This window comes from Cherax quadricarinatus, unplaced genomic scaffold, assembly GCF_038502225.1.
Source record: "Cherax quadricarinatus isolate ZL_2023a unplaced genomic scaffold, ASM3850222v1 Contig73, whole genome shotgun sequence".
NCBI lineage: Eukaryota > Metazoa > Arthropoda > Malacostraca > Decapoda > Parastacidae > Cherax > Cherax quadricarinatus.
The window spans coordinates 76804-101466 of record NW_027195099.1 but is presented as its reverse complement, the minus strand read 5'-3'; the positions used below and the strand labels follow the sequence as shown (position 1 = coordinate 101466).

General features: G+C 41.3%; 1 protein-coding gene across 2 annotated transcripts in view; it reads left to right on the top strand.

Annotated features, from left to right (window-relative positions):
- Positions 1 to 24663, top strand: part of LOC138851195 (uncharacterized) — a 184492-nt gene that overhangs the window by 87028 nt on the left and 72801 nt on the right. For both annotated transcript variants that reach the window (XM_070080000.1, XM_070079999.1), the window contains exons 2-3: positions 7235 to 7363; positions 13503 to 13691. In XM_070080000.1, the coding sequence (XP_069936101.1) occupies positions 7262 to 7363; positions 13503 to 13691 (291 nt within the window). In that variant the 5' untranslated portion in view covers positions 7235 to 7261. The remainder of the gene's footprint in view (positions 1 to 7234; positions 7364 to 13502; positions 13692 to 24663) is intronic.

Genomic DNA, 24663 nt, shown 5'->3' with positions numbered 1-24663 from the left:
GAGTCACATATTAACAAGTGGTTGTTAACACTCATGATGGTGGAGAGTGAGAGTCACATATTAACAAGTGGTTGTTAACACTCATGATGGTGGAGAGTGAGAGACACATATTAACAAGTGGTTGTTAACACTCATGATGGTGGAGAGTGAGAGACACATATTAACAAGTAGTTGTTAACACTCATGATGGTGGAGAGTGAGAGTCACATATTAACAAGTGGTTGTTAACACTCATGATGGTGGAGAGTGAGAGTCACATATTAACAAGTGGTTGTTAACACTCATGATGGTGGAGAGTGAGAGACACATATTAACAAGTGGTTGTTAACACTCATGATGGTGGAGAGTGAGAGACACATATTAACAAGTGGTTGTTAACACTCATTATGGTGGATAGTGAGAGACACATATTAACAAGTGGTTGTTAACACTCATGATGGTGGAGAGTGAGAGTCACATATTAACAAGTGGTTGTTAACACTCATGATGGTGGAGAGTGAGAGACACATATTAACAAGTGGTTGTTAACACTCATGATGGTGGAGAGTGAGAGTCACATATTAACAAGTGGTTGTTAACATTCATGATGGTGGAGTGTGAGAGTCACATATTAACAAGTGGTTGTTAACACTCATGATGGTGGAGAGTTAGTCACATATTAACAAGTGGTTGTTAACACTCATGATGGTGTAGAGGTAGAGTCACATATTAACAAGTGGTTGTTAACACTCATGATGGTGTAGAGTTAGAGTCACATTTTAACAAGTGGTTGTTAACACTCATGATGGTGGAGAGTTAGAGTCACATATTAACAAGTGGTTGTTAACACTCATGATGGTGTAGAGTTAGAGTCACATTTTAACAAGTGGTTGTTAACACTCATGATGGTGTAGAGTTAGAGTCACATATTAACAAGTGGTTGTTAACACTCATGATGGTGTAGAGTTAGAGTCACATTTTAACAAGTGGTTGTTAACACTCATGATGGTGGAGAGTTAGAGTCACATATTAACAAGTGGTTGTTAACACTCATGATGGTGGAGAGTGAGAGACACATATTAACAAGTGGTTGTTAACACTCATGATGGTGGAGAGTGAGAGACACATATTAACAAGTAGTTGTTAACACTCATGAAGGTGGAGAGTTAGAGTCACATATTAACAAGTGGTTGTTAACACTCATGATGGTGGAGAGATAGAGTCACATATTAACAAGTGGTTGTTAACACTCATGAAGGTGGAGAGTGAGAGACACATGACTTAAGTGGTTAACACTCATGATAGTGGAGAGACAGAGTCACATATTAACAAGTGGTTGTTAACACTCATGATGGTGGAGAGTGAGAGACACATATTAACAAGTGGTTGTTAACACTCATGATGGTGGAGAGTGAGAGACACATATTAACAAGTGGTTGTTAACACTCATGATGGTGTAGAGTGAGAGACACATATTAACAAGTGGTTGTTAACACTCATGATGGTGGATAGATAGAGTCACATATTAACAAGTGGTTGTTAATACTCATGATGGTGGAGATATAGTCACATATTAACAAGTGGTTGTTAACACTCATGATGGTGGAGAGTGAGAGACACATATTAACAAGTGGTTGTTAACACTCATGATGGTGGAGAGTGAGAGACACTTATTAACAAGTAGTTGTTAACACTCATGATGGTGGAGAGATAGAGTCATATATTAACAAGTTGTTGTTAACACTCATGATGGTGGAGAGATAGAGTCATATATTAACAAGTAGTTGTTAACACTCATGATGGTGGAGAGATAGAGTCACATATTAACAAATGGTTGTTAACACTCATGATGGTGGAGAGTGATAGACACATATTAACAAGTGGTTGTTAACACTCATGATGGTGGAGAGTGAGAGACACATATTAACAAGTGGTTGTTAACACTCATGATGATGGAGAGTGAGAGACACATATTAACAAGTGGTTGTTAACACTCATGATGGTGGAGAGTGAGAGACACATATTAACAAGTGGTTGTTAACACTCATGATGGTGGAGAGTGAGAGACACATATTAACAAGTGGTTGTTAACACTCATGATGGTGGAGAGTGAGAGACACATATTAACAAGTGGTTGTTAACTCTCATTATGGTGGATAGTGAGAGACACATATTAACAAGTGGTTGTTAACACTCATGATGGTGGAGAGTGAGAGACACATATTAACAAGTGGTTGTTAACACTCATGATGGTGGAGAGTGAGAGACACATATTAACAAGTGGTTGTTAACACTCATGATGGTGGAGAGTGAGAGACACATATTAACAAGTGGTTGTTAACACTCATGATGGTGGAGAGTCATATATTAACAAGTGGTTGTTAACATTCATGATGGTGGAGAGTGAGAGACACATATTAACAAGTGGTTGTTAACACTCATGATGGTGGAGAGTGAGAGACACATATTAACAAGTGGTTGTTAACACTCATGATGGTGGAGTGTGAGAGTCACATATTAACAAGTGGTTGTTAACACTCATGATGGTGGAGAGATAGAGTCACATATTAACAAATGGTTGTTAACACTCATGATGGTGGAGAGTGAGAGACACATATTAACAAGTGGTTGTTAACACTCATGATGGTGGAGATTGAGAGTCACATATTAACAAGGGGTTGTTAACACTCATGATGGTGGAGTGTGAGAGACACATATTAACAAGTGGTTGTTAACACTCGTGATGGTGGAGAGTTAGAGTCACATATTAACAAGTGGTTGTTAACACTCATGATGGTGGAGATTTAGAGTCACATATTAACAAGTGGTTGTTAACACTCATGATGGTGTAGAGTTAGAGTCACATATTAACAAGTGGTTGTTAACACTCATGATGGTGGAGAGTTAGTCACATATTAACAAGTGGTTGTTAACACTCATGATGGTGTAGAGGTAGAGTCACATATTAACAAGTGGTTGTTAACACTCATGATGGTGTAGAGTTAGAGTCACATATTAACAAGTGGTTGTTAACACTCATGATGGTGGAGAGTGAGAGTCACATTTTAACAAGTGGTTGTTAACACTCATGATGGTGGAGAGTGAGAGACACATATTAACAAGTGGTTGTTAACACTCATGATGGTGGAGAGTGAGAGACACATATTAACAAGTGGTTGTTAACACTCATGATGGTGGAGAGTGAGAGACACATATTAACAAGTGGTTGTTAACACTCATGATGGTGGAGAGTGAGAGACACATATTAACAAGTGGTTGTTAACACTCATGATGGTGGAGAGTCATATATTAACAAGTGGTTGTTAACATTCATGATGGTGGAGAGTGAGAGACACATATTAACAAGTGGTTGTTAACACTCATGATGGTGTAGAGTTAGAGTCACATATTAACAAGTGGTTGTTAACACTCATGATGGTGGAGAGTGAGAGTCACATAATAACAAGTGGTTGTTAACACTCATGATGGTGGAGAGTGAGAGACACATATTAACAAGTGGTTGTTAACACTCATGATGGTGGAGAGTGAGAGTCACATATTAACAAGTGGTTGTTAACACTCATGATGGTGGAGAGATAGAGTCACATATTAACAAATGGTTGTTAACACTCATGATGGTGGAGAGTGAGAGACACATATTAACAAGTGGTTGTTAACACTCATGATGGTGGAGAGTGAGAGTCACATATTAACAAGTGGTTGTTAACATTCATGATGGTGGAGTGTGAGAGTCACATATTAACAAGTGGTTGTTAACACTCATGATGGTGGAGAGTTAGTCACATATTAACAAGTGGTTGTTAACACTCATGATGGTGTAGAGGTAGAGTCACATATTAACAAGTGGTTGTTAACACTCATGATGGTGTAGAGTTAGAGTCACATTTTAACAAGTGGTTGTTAACACTCATGATGGTGGAGAGTTAGAGTCACATATTAACAAGTGGTTGTTAACACTCATGATGGTGGAGAGTGAGAGTCACATATTAAAAAGTGGTTGTTAACACTCATGATGGTGTAGAGGTAGAGTCACATATTAACAAGTGGTTGTTAACACTCATGATGGTGTAGAGTTAGAGTCACATTTTAACAAGTGGTTGTTAACACTCATGATGGTGGAGAGTTAGAGTCACATATTAACAAGTGGTTGTTAACACTCATGATGGTGGAGAGTGAGAGTCACATATTAACAAGTGGTTGTTAACACTCATGATGGTGGAGAGTGAGAGACACATATTAACAAGTGGTTGTTAACACTCATGATGGTGGAGAGTGAGAGACACATATTAACAAGTGGTTGTTAACACTCATGATGGTGGAGAGTGAGAGACACATATTAACAAGTAGTTGTTAACACTCATGATGGTGGAGAGTTAGAGTCACATATTAACAAGTGGTTGTTAACACTCATGATGGTGGAGAGATAGAGTCACATATTAACAAGTGGTTGTTAACACTCATGATGGTGGAGAGTGAGAGACACATATTAACAAGTGGTTGTTAACACTCATGATGGTGTAGAGTGAGAGACACATATTAACAAGTGGTTGTTAACACTCATGATGGTGGATAGATAGAGTCACATATTAACAAGTGGTTGTTAATACTCATGATGGTGGAGATATAGAGTCACATATTAACAAGTGGTTGTTAACACTCATGATGGTGGAGAGTGAGAGACACATATTAACAAGTGGTTGTTAACACTCATGATGGTGGAGAGTGAGAGACACTTATTAACAAGTAGTTGTTAACACTCATGATGGTGGAGAGATAGAGTCATATATTAACAAGTTGTTGTTAACACTCATGATGGTGGAGAGATAGAGTCACATATTAACAAGTGGTTGTTAACACTCATGATGGTGGAGAGTGAGAGACACATATTAACAAGTGGTTGTTAACACTCATGATGGTGGAGAGATAGAGTCACATATTAACAAATGGTTGTTAACACTCATGATGGTGGAGAGTGATAGACACATATTAACAAGTGGTTGTTAACACTCATGATGGTGGAGAGTGAGAGACACATATTAACAAGTGGTTGTTAACACTCATGATGATGGAGAGTGAGAGACACATATTAACAAGTGGTTGTTAACACTCATGATGGTGGAGAGTGAGAGACACATATTAACAAGTGGTTGTTAACACTCATGATGGTGGAGAGTGAGAGACACATATTAACAAGTGGTTGTTAACACTCATGATGGTGGAGAGTGAGAGACACATATTAACAAGTGGTTGTTAACTCTCATTATGGTGGATAGTGAGAGACACATATTAACAAGTGGTTGTTAACACTCATGATGGTGGAGAGTGAGAGACACATATTAACAAGTGGTTGTTAACACTCATGATGGTGGAGAGTGAGAGACACATATTAACAAGTGGTTGTTAACACTCATGATGGTGGAGAGTGAGAGACACATATTAACAAGTGGTTGTTAACACTCATGATGGTGGAGAGTCATATATTAACAAGTGGTTGTTAACATTCATGATGGTGGAGAGTGAGAGACACATATTAACAAGTGGTTGTTAACACTCATGATGGTGGAGAGTGAGAGACACATATTAACAAGTGGTTGTTAACACTCATGATGGTGGAGAGTGAGAGTCACATATTAACAAGTGGTTGTTAACACTCATGATGGTGGAGAGATAGAGTCACATATTAACAAATGGTTGTTAACACTCATGATGGTGGAGAGTGAGAGACACATATTAACAAGTGGTTGTTAACACTCATGATGGTGGAGATTGAGAGTCACATATTAACAAGGGGTTGTTAACACTCATGATGGTGGAGTGTGAGAGACACATATTAACAAGTGGTTGTTAACACTCGTGATGGTGGAGAGTTAGAGTCACATATTAACAAGTGGTTGTTAACACTCATGATGGTGGAGATTTAGAGTCACATATTAACAAGTGGTTGTTAACACTCATGATGGTGTAGTGTTAGAGTCACATATTAACAAGTGGTTGTTAACACTCATGATGGTGGAGAGTCATATATTAACAAGTGGTTGTTAACATTCATGATGGTGGAGAGTGAGAGACACATATTAACAAGTGGTTGTTAACACTCATGATGGTGTAGAGTTAGAGTCACATATTAACAAGTGGTTGTTAACACTCATGATGGTGGAGAGTGAGAGTCACATAATAACAAGTGGTTGTTAACACTCATGATGGTGGAGAGTGAGAGACACATATTAACAAGTGGTTGTTAACACTCATGATGGTGGAGAGTGAGAGACACATATTAACAAGTGGTTGTTAACACTCATGATGGTGGAGAGTGAGAGACACATATTAACAAGTGGTTGTTAACACTCATTATGGTGGATAGTGAGAGGCACATATTAACAAGTGGTTGTTAACACTCATGATGGTGGAGAGTGAGAGACACATATTAACAAGTGGTTGTTAACACTCATGATGGTGGAGAGTGAGAGACACATATTAACAAGTGGTTAACACTCATGATGGTGGAGAGTGAGAGACACATATTAACAAGTGGTTGTTAACACTCATGATGGTGGAGAGTGAGAGTCACATATTAACAAGTGGTTGTTAACACTCATGATGGTGGAGAGTTAGAGTCACATATTAACAAGTGGTTGTTAACACTCATGATGGTGGAGAGTGAGAGTCACATATTAACAAGTGGTTGTTAACATTCATGATGGTGGAGTGTGAGAGTCACATATTAACAAGTGGTTGTTAACACTCATGATGGTGGAGAGTTAGTCACATATTAACAAGTGGTTGTTAACACTCATGATGGTGTAGAGGTAGAGTCACATATTAACAAGTGGTTGTTAACACTCATGATGGTGGAGAGTTAGAGTCACATATTAACAAGTGGTTGTTAACACTCATGATGGTGTAGAGTTAGAGTCACATATTAACAAGTGGTTGTTAACACTCATGATGGTGTAGAGTTAGAGTCACATATTAACAAGTGGTTGTTAACACTCATGATGGTGTAGAGTTAGAATCACATATTAACAAGTGGTTGTTAACACTCATGATGGTGGAGAGTGAGAGACACATATTAACAAGTGGTTTATTGTCACATGTATGTTAAACAACCAAATGCTGATGCAATAATATAAAAAAGTCATCTATGCACAGTTAGTGAAGACTGATACATTTGTCACACAGTGCTGGTCCAGAAGAGACTATTTTAATTGTTAATTATATATAATTTCTTCCACAGAGGGTTGAGAAGGCGTTGAAAGTGAGGATGAGTAAAGTGTCCCCACTGAAGCACCTGGTGCTGGGCCCACCAGACCTACACGACGTCATGAAGTTTCTTGCTAAGTATTATTTTACAAGAGAAAACATTGTGAGTCATCTGTGATGTTTAATAATTTTTTATTTTAATTTTGCTTACCCCATTTACGGAAATCCAAATTTTCAGAGTCGTAGCTAGGCAGCTGCCAAAAACAATACTCTTGAAACTATTTGAAGAAGGACTAAACTTAGGACATTTTTCATAGACTTTTATTTACATTGATAAGTAGCCATACATGACAGGGAATATACCTTGAAGCAGCGGGTTATTCTGGCAGTGTCACAATGATTTGTCTGAAAATATTGTTTACAGAATCACTGAAGTCTTAGATAATCTCCCCCACCACTACGACCCAACATTCATATACACTGATCTATGTATGAGCATAAATACACAGACACAGACACACACACACACATAGACACACACACACACACACACACACACACACACACACACACACACACACACACACACACACACACACACACACACACACACACACACACACACTCACACTCACACACACAGGCGCACGTAAAAGGGAGGGCACTGCAATGGATAAGATAATACCTGACAGGGAGGCAGCAACGAGTCATGGTACGTGAAGAGGTATCACAGTGGGCGCCTGCTACGAGCGGGGTCCCACAGGGGTCAGTTCCAGGACCAGTGCTATTTTTGATATAAGTGAACGACATGATGAAAATAGACTCTGAAGTGTCCCTGTTCGCAGATGACGTGAAGTTGATGAGAAGAATTAAATCGGACGAGGATGAGGCAGGACTGCAAAGAGACCTGGACAGGCTGAACATGTGGTCCAGTAACTGGCTTCTCGAATTCAATCCAGCCAAATGCAAAGTCATAAAGATTGGGGAGGGGCAAAGAAGACCGCAGACAGAGTATAGGCTAGGTGGACAAAAACTACAGACCTCACTCAGAAAGAAAGACCTTGGGGTGACCATAACACCGATCACATCACCGGAGGCACACATCAACCAAATAACCGCTGCAGCATACGGGCGCCTGGCAAACCTGAGAATAGCGTTCCGATACCTTTAATAAGGAATCGTTCAAGACACTGTACACTGTGTATGTTAGGCCCATATTGGAGTATGCAGCACAAGTCTGGAACCCACACCTGGTCAAGCACGTCAAGAAGTTAGAGAAAGTACAAAGGTTTGCAACAAGGCTAGTCCCAGAGCTCAAGGGAATGTCGTACGAGGAAAGGTTAAGGGAAATCGGACTGACGACACTGGAGGACAGAAGGGTCAGGGGAGACATGATAACGACATACAAGATACTGCGGGGAATAGACAAGGTGGACAGAGACAGGATGTTCCAGAGAGGGGACACAGGGACAAGGGGTCACAACTGGAAGCTGAAGACTCAGACGAGTCACAGGGACGTTAGGAAGTATTTCTTCAGTCATAGAGTCGTCAGCAAGTGGAATAGCCTAGCAAGTGAAGTAGTGGAGGCAGGAACCATACATAGTTTTCAGAAGAGGTATGACAAAGCTCAGGAAGCAGAGAAAGAGAGGACCCAGTAGCGATCAGTGAAGAGGCGGGGCCAGGAGCTGAGTCTCGACCCCTGCAACCACAATTAGGTGAGTACACACACACACACACACACACACACACACACACACACACACATCTCCCCATGGGTCCTTAGAGAAGGAGCAGAGATGCTGTGTGTTCCTAACCACAATCTTCAACACATCCCTTGAAACTGGGCAACTACCTGAGAAATGGAAGACAGCAAATGTAGTCCCCATATTTAAGAAAGGAAACAGAAATGAGGCACTAAACTACAGACCTGTGCCTCTGACATGTATAGTATGCAAAGTCATGGAGAAAATTATCAGGAGGAGAGTGGTGGAACACCTGGAAAGGAACAAGATTATAAATGAAAACAAGCATTGGTTCATGGAAGGCAAATCCTGTGTCACAAGACTCAAGAAATCGTAATGACACGATTGCAAATAAACCATACCCCAGGCCGGGATTGAACCCGCGGTCATAGAGTCTCAAAACTCCAGCCCGTCGCGTTAGCCACTAGACCAGCTAGCCACAATAAGATTCATCCAACTAGGTATATTTCTACACTATATGGTGTAGAAATATACCTAGTTGGATGAATCTTATTGTGGCTAGCTGGTCTAGTGGCTAACGCGACGGGCTGGAGTTTTGAGACTCTATGACCGCGGGTTCAATCCCGGCCGGGGGTATGGTTCCTGTGTCACAAACCTTCTGGAGTTTTATGACAAGGTAACAGAAGTAAGACACGAGAGAGAGGGGTGGGTTAATTGCATTTTCCTGTACTGCAGGAAGGCCTTTGATACAGTTCCTCAAAAGAGATTAGTGCAGAAGCTGGAGGACAAGGCGCATGTAACATGGAGGGCACTGCAATGGATCAGGGAATACCTTACAAGGAGGCAACAACGAGTCATGGTACGTGGAGAGGTGGAGCAGAGATGCTGTGTGTTCCTAACCACAATCTTCAACACATCCCTTGAAACTGGGCAACTACCTGAGAAATGGAAGACAGCTAATGTAGTCCCCATATTTAAGAAAGGAAACAGAAACGAGGCGCTAAACTACAGACCTGTGTCTCTGACATGTATTGTGTGCAAAGTCATGGAGAAGATTATCAGGAGGAGAGTGGTCGAACACCTGGAAAGCAACAAGATTATAAATGAAAACCAGCATGGGTTCATGGAAGGCAAATCTTGTATCACAAACCTCCTGGAGTTTTATGACAAGGTAACAGAAGTAAGACACGAGAGAGAGGGATGGGTAGATTGCGTTTTCCTAGACTGAAGGAAGGCCTTTGTCACAGTTCCCCACAAGAGATTAGTGCAGAAGCTGGAGGATAAGGTGCATGTAAAAGGGAGGGCACTGCAATGGATCAGGGAGTACCTGACAGGGAGGCAGCAACGAGTCATGGTACGTGAAGAGGTATCACAGTGGGCGCATGTTACGAGCGGGGTCCCACAGGGGTCAGTTCTAGGACCAGTGCTATTTTTGATATATGTGAACTACAAGATGGAAGGAATAGACTCTGAAGTGTCCCTGTTCGCAGATGATGTGAAGTTGATGAGAAAAATTAAATCGGACGAGGATGAGGCAGGACTGCAAAGAGACCTGGACAGGCTGGACATGTGGTCCAGTAACTGGCTTCTCGAATTCAATCCTGCCAAATGCAAAGTCATGAAGATTGGGGAGGGGCAAAGAAGACCGCAGACAGAGTATAGGCTAGGTGGACAAAGACTACAGACCTCACTCAGTCAGAAAGACCTCGGGATGACCATAACACCGAGCACATCACCGGAGGCACACATCAACCAAATAACTGCTGCAGCATATGGGCGCCTGGCAAACCTGAGAACAGCATTCCGATACCTTAGTAAGGAATCGTTCAAGACACTGTACACCGTGTATGTCAGGCCCATACTGGAGTATGCAGCAGCTGTTTGGAACCCGCACTTGATAAAGCACATCAAGAAACTAGAGAAAGTACAAAGGTTTGCGACAAGGTTAGTTCCAGAGCTAAGGGGAATGTCCTATGAAGAAAGATTAAGGGAAATCGGCCTGACGACACTGGAGGACAGGAGGGTCATGGGAGACATGACAACGACATATAAAATTCTGCGTGGAATAGACAAGGTGGACAAAGACAGGATGTTCCATGGAGGGGACACAGAAACAAGAGGCCACAATTGGAAGTTGAAGACACAAATGACTCAGAGAGATATTAGGAAGTATTTCTTCAGTCATAGAGTTGTCAGGCAGTGGAATAGCCTAGAAAATGACGTAGTGGAGGCAGGAACCATACACAGTTTTAAGACGAGGTTTGATAAAGCTCATGGAGCGGGGAGAGAGAGGGCCCAGTAGCAACCGGTGAAGAGGCGGGGCCAGGAGCTAAGACTCGACCCCTGCAACCACAAATAGGTGAGTACAAATAGGTGAGTACACACACATACACACACACACACACACACACACACACACACACACACACACACACACACACACACACACACACACACACACACGCACGCACACACACACACACACACACACGCACACACACACACACACACATACACACACACATACACACACACACACAAAAATGTACCATGCAAACACTCCCTGAAGCCCTAATCCCCCTTTACTACTTAAATATAATAACTCAGAATAAACCACTCTCCACCATCCTTCCCCACCAACACCAACATTCCTTATCCTCACCAGTGCAGGATCTTTTTCTCACAAAGACTTCTCCATCACAAACCCTAAACCTCATTTCCTCTTCTCCCCACTATCCCTGGTCTCCATGACTCACATCCATGGTCTTACCCCATTCCATTGCAAGATTCACCCCATTAACGAGCTCTCATCTTTACCACCAGCTTCCACCTCTTCTTATATCCTCACCTTACTTGACACAAGTAACAGAGAGGAAAATAAAAGTGTTGAAGAGAAATGCAAATGATACAACAAATAGGAGTATTAAATGAAAATAGTTGATAGTGAAGGCCCCTAGACATTGTAGCAATAACGAACACAAAGCACATAAAAGCGATAACAGATATGATCTTCCCAGAAGGATATCAAATAATGAGAAAGTAAAGAAGTACAGTTTTTAGATGAATGTAAAAATCAGAGAGTGGCCAAATGATTATATAATGAAGATACCAAGAACTGGGGGACCTAAGGTGATGATAATAATGAAATACAACCCTCCACTAACTGCAGGAAGGAATAATAGTAATAGTAATATAACAAAAATAATAATAACTCCAATAATAATAATAATAATAATAATAATAATAATAATAATAATAATGATAATAATAATAATAATAATAATAATAATAATATCTTCCTGCTTCATATCTCTTGAACAAAGTGCAAGAGAGAGAAAGAAAGAAAGAAAGAGAGAGAGTGTAGTTAAAAGAGAAAACAAAACAGGATATTGCCATTGCCTTTCTATGTTCCATGCCTAAACATGTAGAATTACCCATGCCTATATATATATATATATATATATATATATATATATATATATATATATATATATATATATATATATATATATATATATATATATATATATATATATATATATATATATTTGTTAAAATCTGTGTCTTCACAAACATTGTAACCCACGCAGAGAATTGTAGTATATTTTTATTAACACATCGGCTGTTTCCCGCCAAAGCAGGTGACCCAGAAATGAAGAAACACTTTCATCATCATTCACTCCATCATTGTCTTGCCAGAGTTGTGACTACACAACAGTTAAAAAACTGCAACATTAACACCCGTCTTCAGAGTGCAGACACTGTACTTCCCATCTCCAGGACTCGAGTCCGACCAAACTGTTTCCCTGAATCCCTTCATTAATGTTACTTTGCTCAAACTACAATAGCACGACAAGTCATAAAAACCATTCGTCTGTATTCGCTCCTCTCTAACGCACTCACGCACGATTACTGGAAGTTCAATCACCTTGCGCAAGTAACCCCCTTTCCTCCTCCCTTCAAGCTTACCTAGGACCACCCCTACCCCGCCTTCCTTCCTCTATACATTTATATGTCTTCCAAGTCATTCTGCTGTAATTCCATCTTCTCTGTATGTCTGAACCACCTCATCAACCTCTTCTCTGCCCTCTGAATAATAATTTTAAAAACCCTGAACCTCCTGTTCTCCAAGCTATGGATTCTCTGGTATTGCCCAGTGAAATTCAAGCATAATATCCAGTACCACATAATGTAACACCAGTGGAGACCCTGACTCTTATACTTACTTTAGTACAGTAGTGAAAATCAGAGTTAAGGCACAGAAAGAGACTTAAATTATATGAACAATATGAAGATGATATGAATTAAGCATTGAAAAAACAGTGAAGAGAAGTCCAGGAGCTGGAGTACAAGGCACGGAACGTAATGGCAGGTAGTTAAAGGCAAATTATCATTAAAACTGATGTTTGTATATGGAAAATAGAGTAACAGTAATTACGTAAACATTGTTATTTGGTAAGCTAATAATTTTTTATATTGGAGACTAAGTGAGCATCAGTAATAATGAAATATCTAATGCAAACAGATACCTTAATTAATAAATTTGTTATACATTTTTTTCCTTTGTGTTTTGACTACAATAATTTGTGACACTTTTAGCGCCTGGGTGTTGGATTTAACACAGTCTCGAGAAATGACGAAGAAATAATCCAACACTGTCTGGAGTTGGGAGTAGCGGTGGGCAGCAGAGAACAAACAGGAAGGCTGGTCGGTGTTATTTTGTGTTGCTTCATCACTGCAGATTCTTCATGGTATTCTGATGAGACCAAGTGTACCAGCCAAGCTGAGGTAGTAGCCAATATGGTTTTATACTCAAAACTAATTATTATGTATCCTCGAGTAATGACACTGCAGGTTTTTACTTGGTTATTTTTTCTACTGCCATAAATAACAAAAAATACACAATGGTTTTTGTTTATAATTTAAATCCTAATACAAACTGCTTTCTCAAGTTATTGAAGAACGAGACACTTGTGTAACATTTTGGAGTCGTTAATGTTGAAGTGGTTCACCAGCAAGTGACTTTTTCAGTCCTATATAGAGTTTAACGGTGCAAGATAAAGAGGTTAAGGTAATCATTCCCTCAACATGGAGATGATGTGTTCAGTCCACCAATTTTGAGAAAAGTTCAGCATATAGGTCAGGTAATGTCTGTTAGGGAACAGGACAAGTGTTTCCTGATGCGGGTCTTAGTCATATGATGACCTACCACTGAGGCTGTTGGTCATCTGACCGAGACCTTCCACTGGCCTACCTGTCCATCCCTTTAAAAATTAAAGTTATAATTATAACTGTTTTGATCTACAACATGTACACGGAGAAGTGGCTTATATACTCCAAGGCTGAGGGACTGATTACCTCATCTTGTGTATATAGTTCCACAGTCATCAAGTTAAGTCCTAGAATCTGTATTGATAAAGCCACTGAATGGCGAAACGTCTACAATAAAGATACCCAGATGTTGCACATGTGTCTTAACTTTCATCTTGTCTGTATTGTATACCAGTAATGTATAGCATTACTCCAGCCTAGAGAGAACAAGTGATTTAAAAAGAATCATCATTGGCTTGGCATCCCTTGTTTTGAAAGTTTTCATTATCCATCTTGTAATTTTCCTAACTGATGTGTTAACATTGTTATGATATTTGAAAGTCCTTGACATTTATTTTTTTGCTCTATTGTGTTTTAGAATTTGCTTTATACTCTGCCCTAACTTTTATTTCGACAAGTTTCCCATATCAGAGAAATTTGTCCTCATTAAACTTCACATTGTTTTCTGAGGCCCATTAGAAAACTGGGTTAATGTCCACTTGGAGATTTTCAGCATCCTCTATAGATGACAGTGTCATGCATATTCTCGAATCGTCAGCAAAAGGAAGACAGTGCAATGATTTGCATTTCTATATATATTAGACATGAAGATAAAGAAAAGGATGGGAGCAAGTATTGTACCTTGTGGTACAGAGCTTTTCACTGTAGCCACCTTTGACATAACACTGCTTGCTGTTATTCTTTGTGTTGCATTGGTTAGAAAGTTAGTGATGCTTCTACCCTCTATTCCCGTTATTCCTTTATCACGCATTTTTTCTGCTGTTACTCAATGATCACGCTTGTCGAAGACTTTTGCAAAGTCTGTGTATACTACATTTCCATTCTGTTTGTTTTCCACTGCATCCAAGACCATGTCATAGTGGTCCTGTAGTCGTGAGAGGTAGGAGCGACCTGTTCTGAATCCATGTTGTGCAGGGTTGTGCAGCTGTTGGGTATCAAAGTGATCGACGATCTTGCTGCTTAGAACTCTTCTAAAGATTTTTATGATATAAGACGTTAGTGCTCTCAGTCTACATACATATAATTCTTTACAATTGTTTACTGCCACCTTTGTGGAGTGGGGCTATATCTGTTGTTTTTACTGACTGTGGGAAGACCCTTTGTCTCGGCTTCCTCTATATAACAGACATAAAGCACGTGAAAGGAGTTTCTTGCAGTTCTTGGTGAACACGGAGTTTCAGGACCCTGGGCCTGAAGCAGAGTGCATGGGCATGTTATTAATTATTTTTTCAAAGTCCTATTGTGTAAGTGCTTCTTTAGAAATTCTGGACATTTTAACCAAATTTTGAGTATCGGGCATAAAAATTTCATTCAGATTGTAGACCCTTAGTGGATAATCGAGCCTTCTTCAGACTGAAGTGTCTCACTTATTTCTTTTGTTTAAGCAAGGGCCTAATATTTGATGTGTTTTTTGCCCTAGATTTGTCATATTGTTTCAGATCCGTGTTTCTGAAGATATCTTCTCAGCGTTTAAGACATGATTGATTTAATCTCTGGATGTTCTTGTTATTGAAGTTGAATTTAGTGAAGGTACCTTCATAACTGATCTCATTTTACAGGTCAGAACCTTTGTACATGAAGGTCTCAACTTCGAATAGTTTTTGATCCGAATTCATAGTCTTTGATTCTGATGAAGTTGGTAGAATTACCGACAATATGTAAAGTAAAAGGACACAAGTGCAACTAATGTGACATTTTATTGTGGCAACGTTTCGCTCTCCAGGAGCTTTGTCAAGCCGTTACAAACAGTACATGATTCAAGGCACTTGCGCCTGCAAGTGCCTTGAATCTTCACTTATAGCTGTTTCTAATACAATTAAATAAATCAAAGGCAGCTTCACCATATTTAAAGTCTTAGCAAGAATTCTCCTGAAAACAGTAAACCCTGCCATCACTTAGTCTCTACTGTTAATACTGCACAAGCACATTACATTGAAACAGGCCTTCTCTTTCCAGCCTCCAACAGAAATATTTGTCTAACCAATTTTCATGTTTTCCAAGTATAGCTTTTATATCCTTTACTCATGTGCAAGTTAATTGTTCTAACATATTGTATTACTACTACTACTACTACTTATATCACTGTTACTACTACTACTACTACTTATATCACTATTACTACTACTACTACCACTAGTATTGAACCTCACTCTGAGCCTATATATACTCTCTGTGTCCATGCACTGTTTGTAACGGCTTGACAAAGCTCCTGGAGAGCGAAACGTTGCCACAATAAAATGTCACATTAGTTGCACTTGTGTCCTTCTACTTTACGTCTTCGATTCTGTTAAATTTCGTATCAGGTCGTCATTATTAGTGAAATTAAGGTCAAGTATATTTTCTAGTCTTGTTGGCCTCATTATTTGCTGGTTTAAAGTTGTTAGTTGTTGCAGAGATTTAATAACTCAAGTGTGTGAAAATTTTTATCTGGGCTGCCACTGGTGTTATCTCCGGTATAGCATTATTTGCCACATTCTTCAATTTTAAATGTTTTAAATTTATAATTGGGGCTGGGGTTGAAAGATTTTACAGACAGTGATGATTTTCAATAGCTGTTTCTTGAACTGTTGGGAAGTTGCATCTGGCAACTTATATACGACTATGTTCTGGGTCTAACTCTTTACTGTCAAGTTTTCAACTACACCATTTTTGGAGTTTAGTAATGCTAAGGTAATGAGCGACTCTGCGTTACACAGGCTAACCTTCCTTTGGTGCCTATTCTTTTGGTTGCATCTAAATGAGTTGTACCATAGGAATTATATTTCGTTGTCGAAGTGATTTCTTTGTGTGGGTCTCTGTCATAGTCCACTGAGGCAAGGTATTTTGTTCTTTTGGATTGCCTTTAGACCCCTGTTTATTTACAAATACATATCATGTAGTATTGCTTATTTGTTGGGGGTTTTATATTTATTTTTTTATATTAACACATTGGCCAATTTCCAACAAGGCAGGGTGGACAGAAAAAGAAAAACTTTCATCATAATTCACTCCATCACTGTCTTGCCAGAGGGGTGCTTTACACTACAGTTTATAAACTGCAACATTATCACCCCTCCTTCACAGTACAGACACTGTACTTCCCATCTCCAGGACTCAAGTCCAGCCTGACGCTTTCCCTGAAACCCTTCATAAAAATTCCTTTGCTCACACTCCAACAGCACATCAAGTATTAAAAACCACTTGTCTCTATTCACTCCTATCAAATGCGCTCATGCATGCTTGCTGGAAGTCGAAGCCCCTCGAACACAAAACCTCCTTTACCCCCTCCCTCCAACCTTTCCCAGGCCGACCCCTACCCAGCCTTCCCTCCACTACAGATTTATACACTCTCAAAGTCATTCTGTTTCGTTATATTCTCTCTACATCTTCGAACCACTTCAACAGCCCTTCCTCAACCCTCTGGACAACAGTTTTGACAATCCTGCACCTCTTCCTAACTTCCAAACTACGACTTCTCTGCATTATATTCACACCACACATTGCCCTTAGTCATGACAACTCCAGCCTTCTCCTCGCTGCAACATTCATCAACCATGCTTCAAACTGATATAAGAGCATTGGTAAAACTATACTCTCATACATTCCCCTCTTGGTACCAAGGGCAAAGTTCTTTGTCTCCATACATTCCTAAGTGCACCATTCACCCTTTTCCTCTAAACAGTTCTATAATTCACATCATCTTTCATAGACCCATCCGCTGACACGTCCACTCCCAAATATCTGAATGCATCCTCCTCCTCCATACTCTCTCCCTCAAATCTGATATCCATTCTTTCGCCACCTAATCTTTTTTATTATCCTCATAACCTTACTCTTCCCTATATTCTCTTCTAATTTTCTCTTATTACAAACCTTACCAATTCATCCACCAACCTCTGCAACTTCTCTTCAGAATCTCCCAAGAGCACAGTGTCATCAGCAAAACGCAACTGTGACAACTCCCACTTTTTGTTTGATTCTTTATCTTTTAACTCCACACCTCTTGCAAAGAACCTCACATTCACTTCTCTTACAACCCCATCTATAAATATATTGAACAACAATGGTGACATCACACATCCTAGTCTAAGGCCTACTTTTACTGGGAAATAATCTCCCTCTTGCATACATGCTCTAACCTGAGTCTCACTATCCTCGTAAAACGCTCCACTGCTTTCAGTAACCTACCTCCTATACCATACACCTGCAACATCTGCCACATTGCAGACCCCCCCCCCATATCCACCCTGTCATATGCCTTTTCCATGAATTCATAAATGCTACAAAAACTTATTTAGCCTTATCTATATACTGTTCATTTATATGTTTCACTGTAAACACTTGGTCTACACACCCCCTACCTTTCCTAAAACCTCCTTGTTCATCTGCTATCTTACTCTCCGTCTTACTCTTAATTCGTTCAGTAATAACTCTACCATACACGTAACTTGGTATACTCAACAAACTTATCCACCTATAATTTTTGAACTCTCTTTTGTCCCCTTTGCCTTTATGCAACTGTACTATGCATGCTCTCTGCCAATCCCTAGGTACCACACCATCTTCCATACATTTATTAAGTTATAGCAGCAACCACTCCAAAACTATATCCTATCAATCCCGGCTGCCTTACCCCCTTTCATTCTACCCACTGCCTCACGAACTTCCCCCACACTCACAACTGGCTCTTCCTCACTCCTACAAGATGTTATTGCTCTTTGCTGTATACACGAAATCACAACTTTCCTATCTTCATCAACATTTAACAATTCCTCAAAATATTCCCTCCATCTTCTCGATACATCTAACTCTCCATTTAATATCTCTCCTCTCCTATTTTTAACTGACAAATCCATTTGTTTCCTAGGCTTTCTCAACTTATTAATCCCCCAAAACTTTTTCTTTTTTTCAACAAAATTTGTTAACGTCTCACCCACTTTCTCATTTGCTCTGTTTTTACAAAGCTTCTCCACTCACTTAACCTCTCTTTTTCTCTCCATATTCTCTTCCCTCTTTGCATCACTTCCACTTTGTATAAACTTCCCGCTTGCTAACTTTTTCTCCCTTACTACTCTCTTTACATCATTATTCCACCAATCGCTCTTCTTCCCTCCCGCACCCACTTTCCTGTAACCACAAACTTCTGCTGAACACTAACACTACATTCTTAAACCTACCCCACACATCTTCGACCCCATTGCTTATACTCTCACTAGCCCATTTATCCTCCAATAGTTGTTTATATCTTACCCTAACTGCCTCCTCTTTTAGTTTTTAAACCTTCACCTCTCTCTACTTGATGCTTCTATTTTCCTTGTATCCCATCTACCTTTTACTCTCACTGCAGCTACAACTAAAAGGTGATCTGATTTATCTGTGATCCCTTTATACACATGTACATCCTGAAGTCTACTCAATAGTGTTTTATCTACCAATACGCAGTCGAACAAACTACTGTCATTACGCCCTACATCATATTTTGTGTACTTATTTATCCTCTTTTCTTAAAATGTATATTACCTATAACTAAACCACTTTCTATGCAAAGTTTATTCAAAGGGCTTCCATTATCATTTACACCTGGCACCCCAAACTTACCTACCAAACCCTCTCTAAATATTTCTCCTTTAGCATTTAGGTCCCCTACCATAAATACTCTCTCACTTGGTTCAAAGGTTCCTATACATTCACGTAACATCTCCCAAAATCTCTCTCTCTCCTCTACACTCCTTTGTTTACTATTACTCTTAGTGTTCTATTTGTCAGGAAGTTATAGATCCATCTACCAACTTTTCCTGTTATTCCTTTATCACGTATTTTGTGTGCTATTACACCATAGTTAAACTTTGTTACGATTCTGGCCTGTAAGCCACTGATGAGTTCAATGCTTCTCGTGACAAAAGGTATAACAGGCGCCAGGAAGTAATGATGTACACTGAGTCCTCCAAGGCTTAATTAATAAGAACTTTGAGGTCTTTTCGGGATTTCATTTAATACACTAAGATTTTCAGGCCTTTCCCTTCAGTCCTGTATATATATGTACAACTATCAATTTTTTTAGTAGGGCACCACAATATGCAACTGTCTTAACAAATTAACATTAATAACGAAGATACATGTTACTTCCTCTCAAATATATAAACTACCGTAAATTACGAGGACATTTGTCACTTCCTCTCTAATAAATACACTTCACCATGTCGGCAACTGCTAACAGTTAATCACAGACTAATGCAGGCTATTTCTGTACTGGAAGTTTTCTCTAGAAAGGCAAAACTGTTTAGTAAAATCCCCTTGTGACGGCTCTGGAGATAATTCGCTGCCTGACCACGGTTGAGTGTGGTTGTGCTCTGCACCCCTCTGTTGTTTTCAGGCGAGCTACCTTGTACCAACATGGCGCAGAGTGTGAGGCGCCGCGTAAATACCATCGGCATAGAACTGCTTCGTGGGGTAATTTCACCCACTTCAGCGCAGGTGTTACTCTCGACCATCATCAGGGAGACGTATGGGATCCAGGACGATGAAGTTTATGGTGTTGCCCTGAATGGTGCATATAGGATCTTCATTAAACTGAATTCCACATCTGTGTACTAGTCATTGGTGCATAGATTTCAAGACGTGAGTCTTGATGCTACTCCAGCTGTGAAGGTGAGTCTTGATGCTACTCCAGCTGTGAAGATGCGTTTGATTGACGTATCCCGCTACTTCACGTGGGTCAAGCTCCGTAATGTACCATTCGAGGCAGATGAGGCTGACATACGACGTGTTTTTGAGGCATATGGAACCGTACATCTGGCACAGCAAGGCAAGTTGGCGGCAGGTGCTTATGTGGGCCGTCTAGAGGGAACATTTACCCTGAAGATGACCCTACGACATTCCATACCGTCTTATGCTGTACTGGAGGACTTTAGAACACAGGTTTTTGTAACATACGCTGGACAGAGACGTACGTGCAGGTTATGTGGAGCGTACGATCATTTGGCGGCTGTGTGTGTGAAGCAGCGGCGGGTGCCTGCACAAACTAGTGTAGCACCTGTTACCAATGTGGACACTGTTGCTACGAGCCCCACCCACAAGCACAAGCGTGGGCGATTGTGGAGTGAGATGGTGGAGTCCCACGAGAAGCCTGGCGTGTGTGAGGCAAGCTGTGTCCCACCAGAAACCGATGTTTTGAAGGGGCCGAGTACAGAAGTGTGTGTGCAGGAGGAGATAAAGGCGATTGAGGAAGAGCTTGTGGAGGTGTTGAGGACTTTGTCACTGCCTGTAGAGGTGGAGGATGAACCTGCAGTGGTGCAAAACACCGAGTTGACAGTGGAGGAATGTGACATACAAATACATAGCAGGGAAGACGTGGCGAGCGGTGTGGGAGAACCGTCGCCGAGTTTCGAGGGACGAAGCACAGTGGAGGTTGAGGTCCATCGTGTGGCCTCCTTAGACGATAACGTGGAGGACGAGGTTCTCACGAGGAAGAAAGCGGCGGCATCAGACTCTGATGATGTCCTGATGCCAGCGTAGAGACCTGGGAGGGTGGATGAATTTCGTCGTGGTAGCCAAGACAAGAGGCACTGGAAGAAAGGGAATGGGAAGGAAGGTGATGTGAAGACTTGTAGGAACCCAGGTGCAGGTGGACCTGGGAAGAATGGAGAAAAGAGGCAGGGGTGGAAACTTTAATAGCGGCCTCAGGTGTATGACTGTGAATGTGAATCGACTGTGCCAGGGTGTAAAAAGGGAATGGTTTAGAATGCTTCTGCTCAAATATAGAGTAGATGTAGTGTTTCTTCAGGAGCACAATTTCAAGGAGGGGAAAGTGCTGGAAGTGGCAGGGTTTCAGGTGGTGACTCTGCCATCTGTACGTCTGAAAGGTGGTGTGGGTATCGTGATCAGGGAGGCGAGCCCGTTTGTGTTGCTAAGAAGTGAGGGGGGAGGGGGGAGAGTATTGTGCATGGATGGGTGGTGGATGGGGCAGAGGGTATCCTTTGTAAGTGTGTATGCACCAGCAGAAAATGATGTGAGAGTAAAAAAGGATTTTGTATGTGAAGAACTAGTTTTCTTCTTATGTGGGTTACCTGCAGTGGCCATCGTTGGTGGGGACTGGAACTGTGTTATTAGGAGGGCTGATGTGGAAGCAAAAGGGGCTGGGCACTTGTCGGCGGCCTTGCAAGATCTCTTGAGGGATATTCAGTTGAGGGATGCAGTTGGAGGAGGGATGTGGGAGGTAGAGCACACTTTTGTAAGAAGGGGTTATGCGGCTAGGTTGGATAGGCTGTGCATATCTCAAGGAGTTTGGTTAACATTTTTCCGTACAATAGAAGTAGCTTATTCGGATCATCGGGCGGTAGTAGCAGAGGTGGGGTGGGAGTCATTAACAGGTATATCTAGGGGTTATTGGAAGTTGAATACAAGTGTGTTAGGTGATGAGGAAGGGTTAGAGGGATTTGCAACGCTGTGGGAGGGGTTACGTGCAGAGGTAAATGGGGTAGAGGATGTGGTGATGTGGTGGGATGGTGTGGCTAAAGAACAGATTAAGCAATATTACGTAAGAGAAGTGAAACGTATCAATTCTTTAAAATATGGGCTTGCTAACTATTTGGAGGATAGGTTACGGGGTTGTTATGCGAGGGGGGCGGTGGCGGGCACTTATCCTATGGATGATATAATGGCAATTAAAGGGAGGCTGCGTGAGGTACAGATGAGAGGTTCCAAGCAGTGCGGGTACAGGCGGGGGGTGGAGGAGGCGTTATGGGGCGATAGACCTTCATCGTGCGTATTGCGTAGACAAAAACAAAGACAGCAGACAATGGCTATTCCATGGTTGGAGGTTCATGAGTCGATAGTGGGGTACAGGGAGGGGCAGGTCATACAAGCTATGGAAGGAATGGGGGCATTTGCAGATAAGTGGTATGAGAAGTACTGGCAACGAGAAGGAGTAGAGGATGGGGTTTTAGAACAGGTGTGTGGGAGTGTCGTATGTCAGTTGCGTAACAGTGATAGGGAAGCACTGGGTAGGGAAATAACTGAGGGGGAAATATGGAGGGCCTTACATGGAATGCAAAAGGTCAAAGCACCGGGAATTGATGGACTCCTGGCAGAGTTTTATCAGCAGTATTGGAAGCTAATGAGGCATTTTTTGGTTAGGTTATTAAATTGCATGAAGGAGAGAGGTGAGCTGGGAGAGAAGCAGGCAACGGCTGTTGTTGTATTGGTACCGAAGGGTAAGGGGCAGCATACACTTCGGGATTACTGGGCGATCTCGTTGTTATGCTCAGATTATAAATTGTTTGTGAAGATTTTGGGGAATCGGTTCAAGTGTGTGGTGGGGCGGGTAGTATCAAAAACTCAGTTTGGTTTGCCAGGGAGGTCTATGGTGGAGGGGCATGGGTTACTTAGGGATTTCGTAGAGGCAAAAGGGGGGGAGGGGGAGGTTTGGTGGCACTCAATTGGCAAGGGGCATACGATAGAGTGGATCGGAAAGCATTGAAAGCCATCCTTAGGGGTCAGGGGTTTGGGGAAGAAATAGTGGGTTGGGTTGAGGCGTTGTATCGAGGTGTAATGGTGAGGGTACAGATTAATGGTCGATTGGGTGGGAAGATTGTGATGGGTAGGGGACTTAGGCAGGGGTGTCCTATGTCACAATTATTGTTTGTGTGCATACAGGATCCCTTTTATAGATTGGTGGAGCAGCGTATGTGTCACGTAGAGGGACCAGGGTGTGAGGTTGCGAGGGTTTGGCCAGTTTTAATAGGGTATGTGGATGATACTACTGTTCTGATCAGGGAGGGGATGTCAATGGACACATTAGATGGGGTAGTACAAATGTTCGCAGGGGCAACTGGTATGAGGGTAAATTCAGACAAATCCATGGTCATGGGGTTAGGAGCTTGGGCAGGAAGGGTTCATTGGGGTAGTGCAGTTGTGAGGAGGCAGGTGAATTCGTTAAAAAATTGCAGTCTTATTTATGCAGACGATCTAACTGTGGCATGCATGGGAAACTCGATTAGGATGATAGACAGGATTCAGGGACACTTGGGTGCATTGCGACCTTATCATTTGACCCTTGTGCAGCATGCAATTGTTATTAACATCTTACTGTATAGCAAAGTATGGCACGTGGCAGCTGTGTTCCCATTAACTGGGCCGGCAATAACAAACATACTTAGGAAGATTTTTAAATTCTTGTGGGGTTCGAGCTGTGATTGGATTAAAAGAGACGTGGTAATGTTACCTGTAAGTAAGGGGGGGGGCTGGGATTGCTGGACTTAAAGCAGAGGGTCAAATGTGTCTTCATTAAAAGGGAGGTGATGAGGGAAAGTGTGGGTGGGGGGGGTTTGGCCAGGATCCACAAAAGATTGCAACGGATGTATACAGGAGTTGAGTTGCATGAGTGTGAAACTGTTTTGAGGGCTATGGAGTGGGATCGAGAGCCGGCAAAGGTCAAAATAGGTAGGTTGTG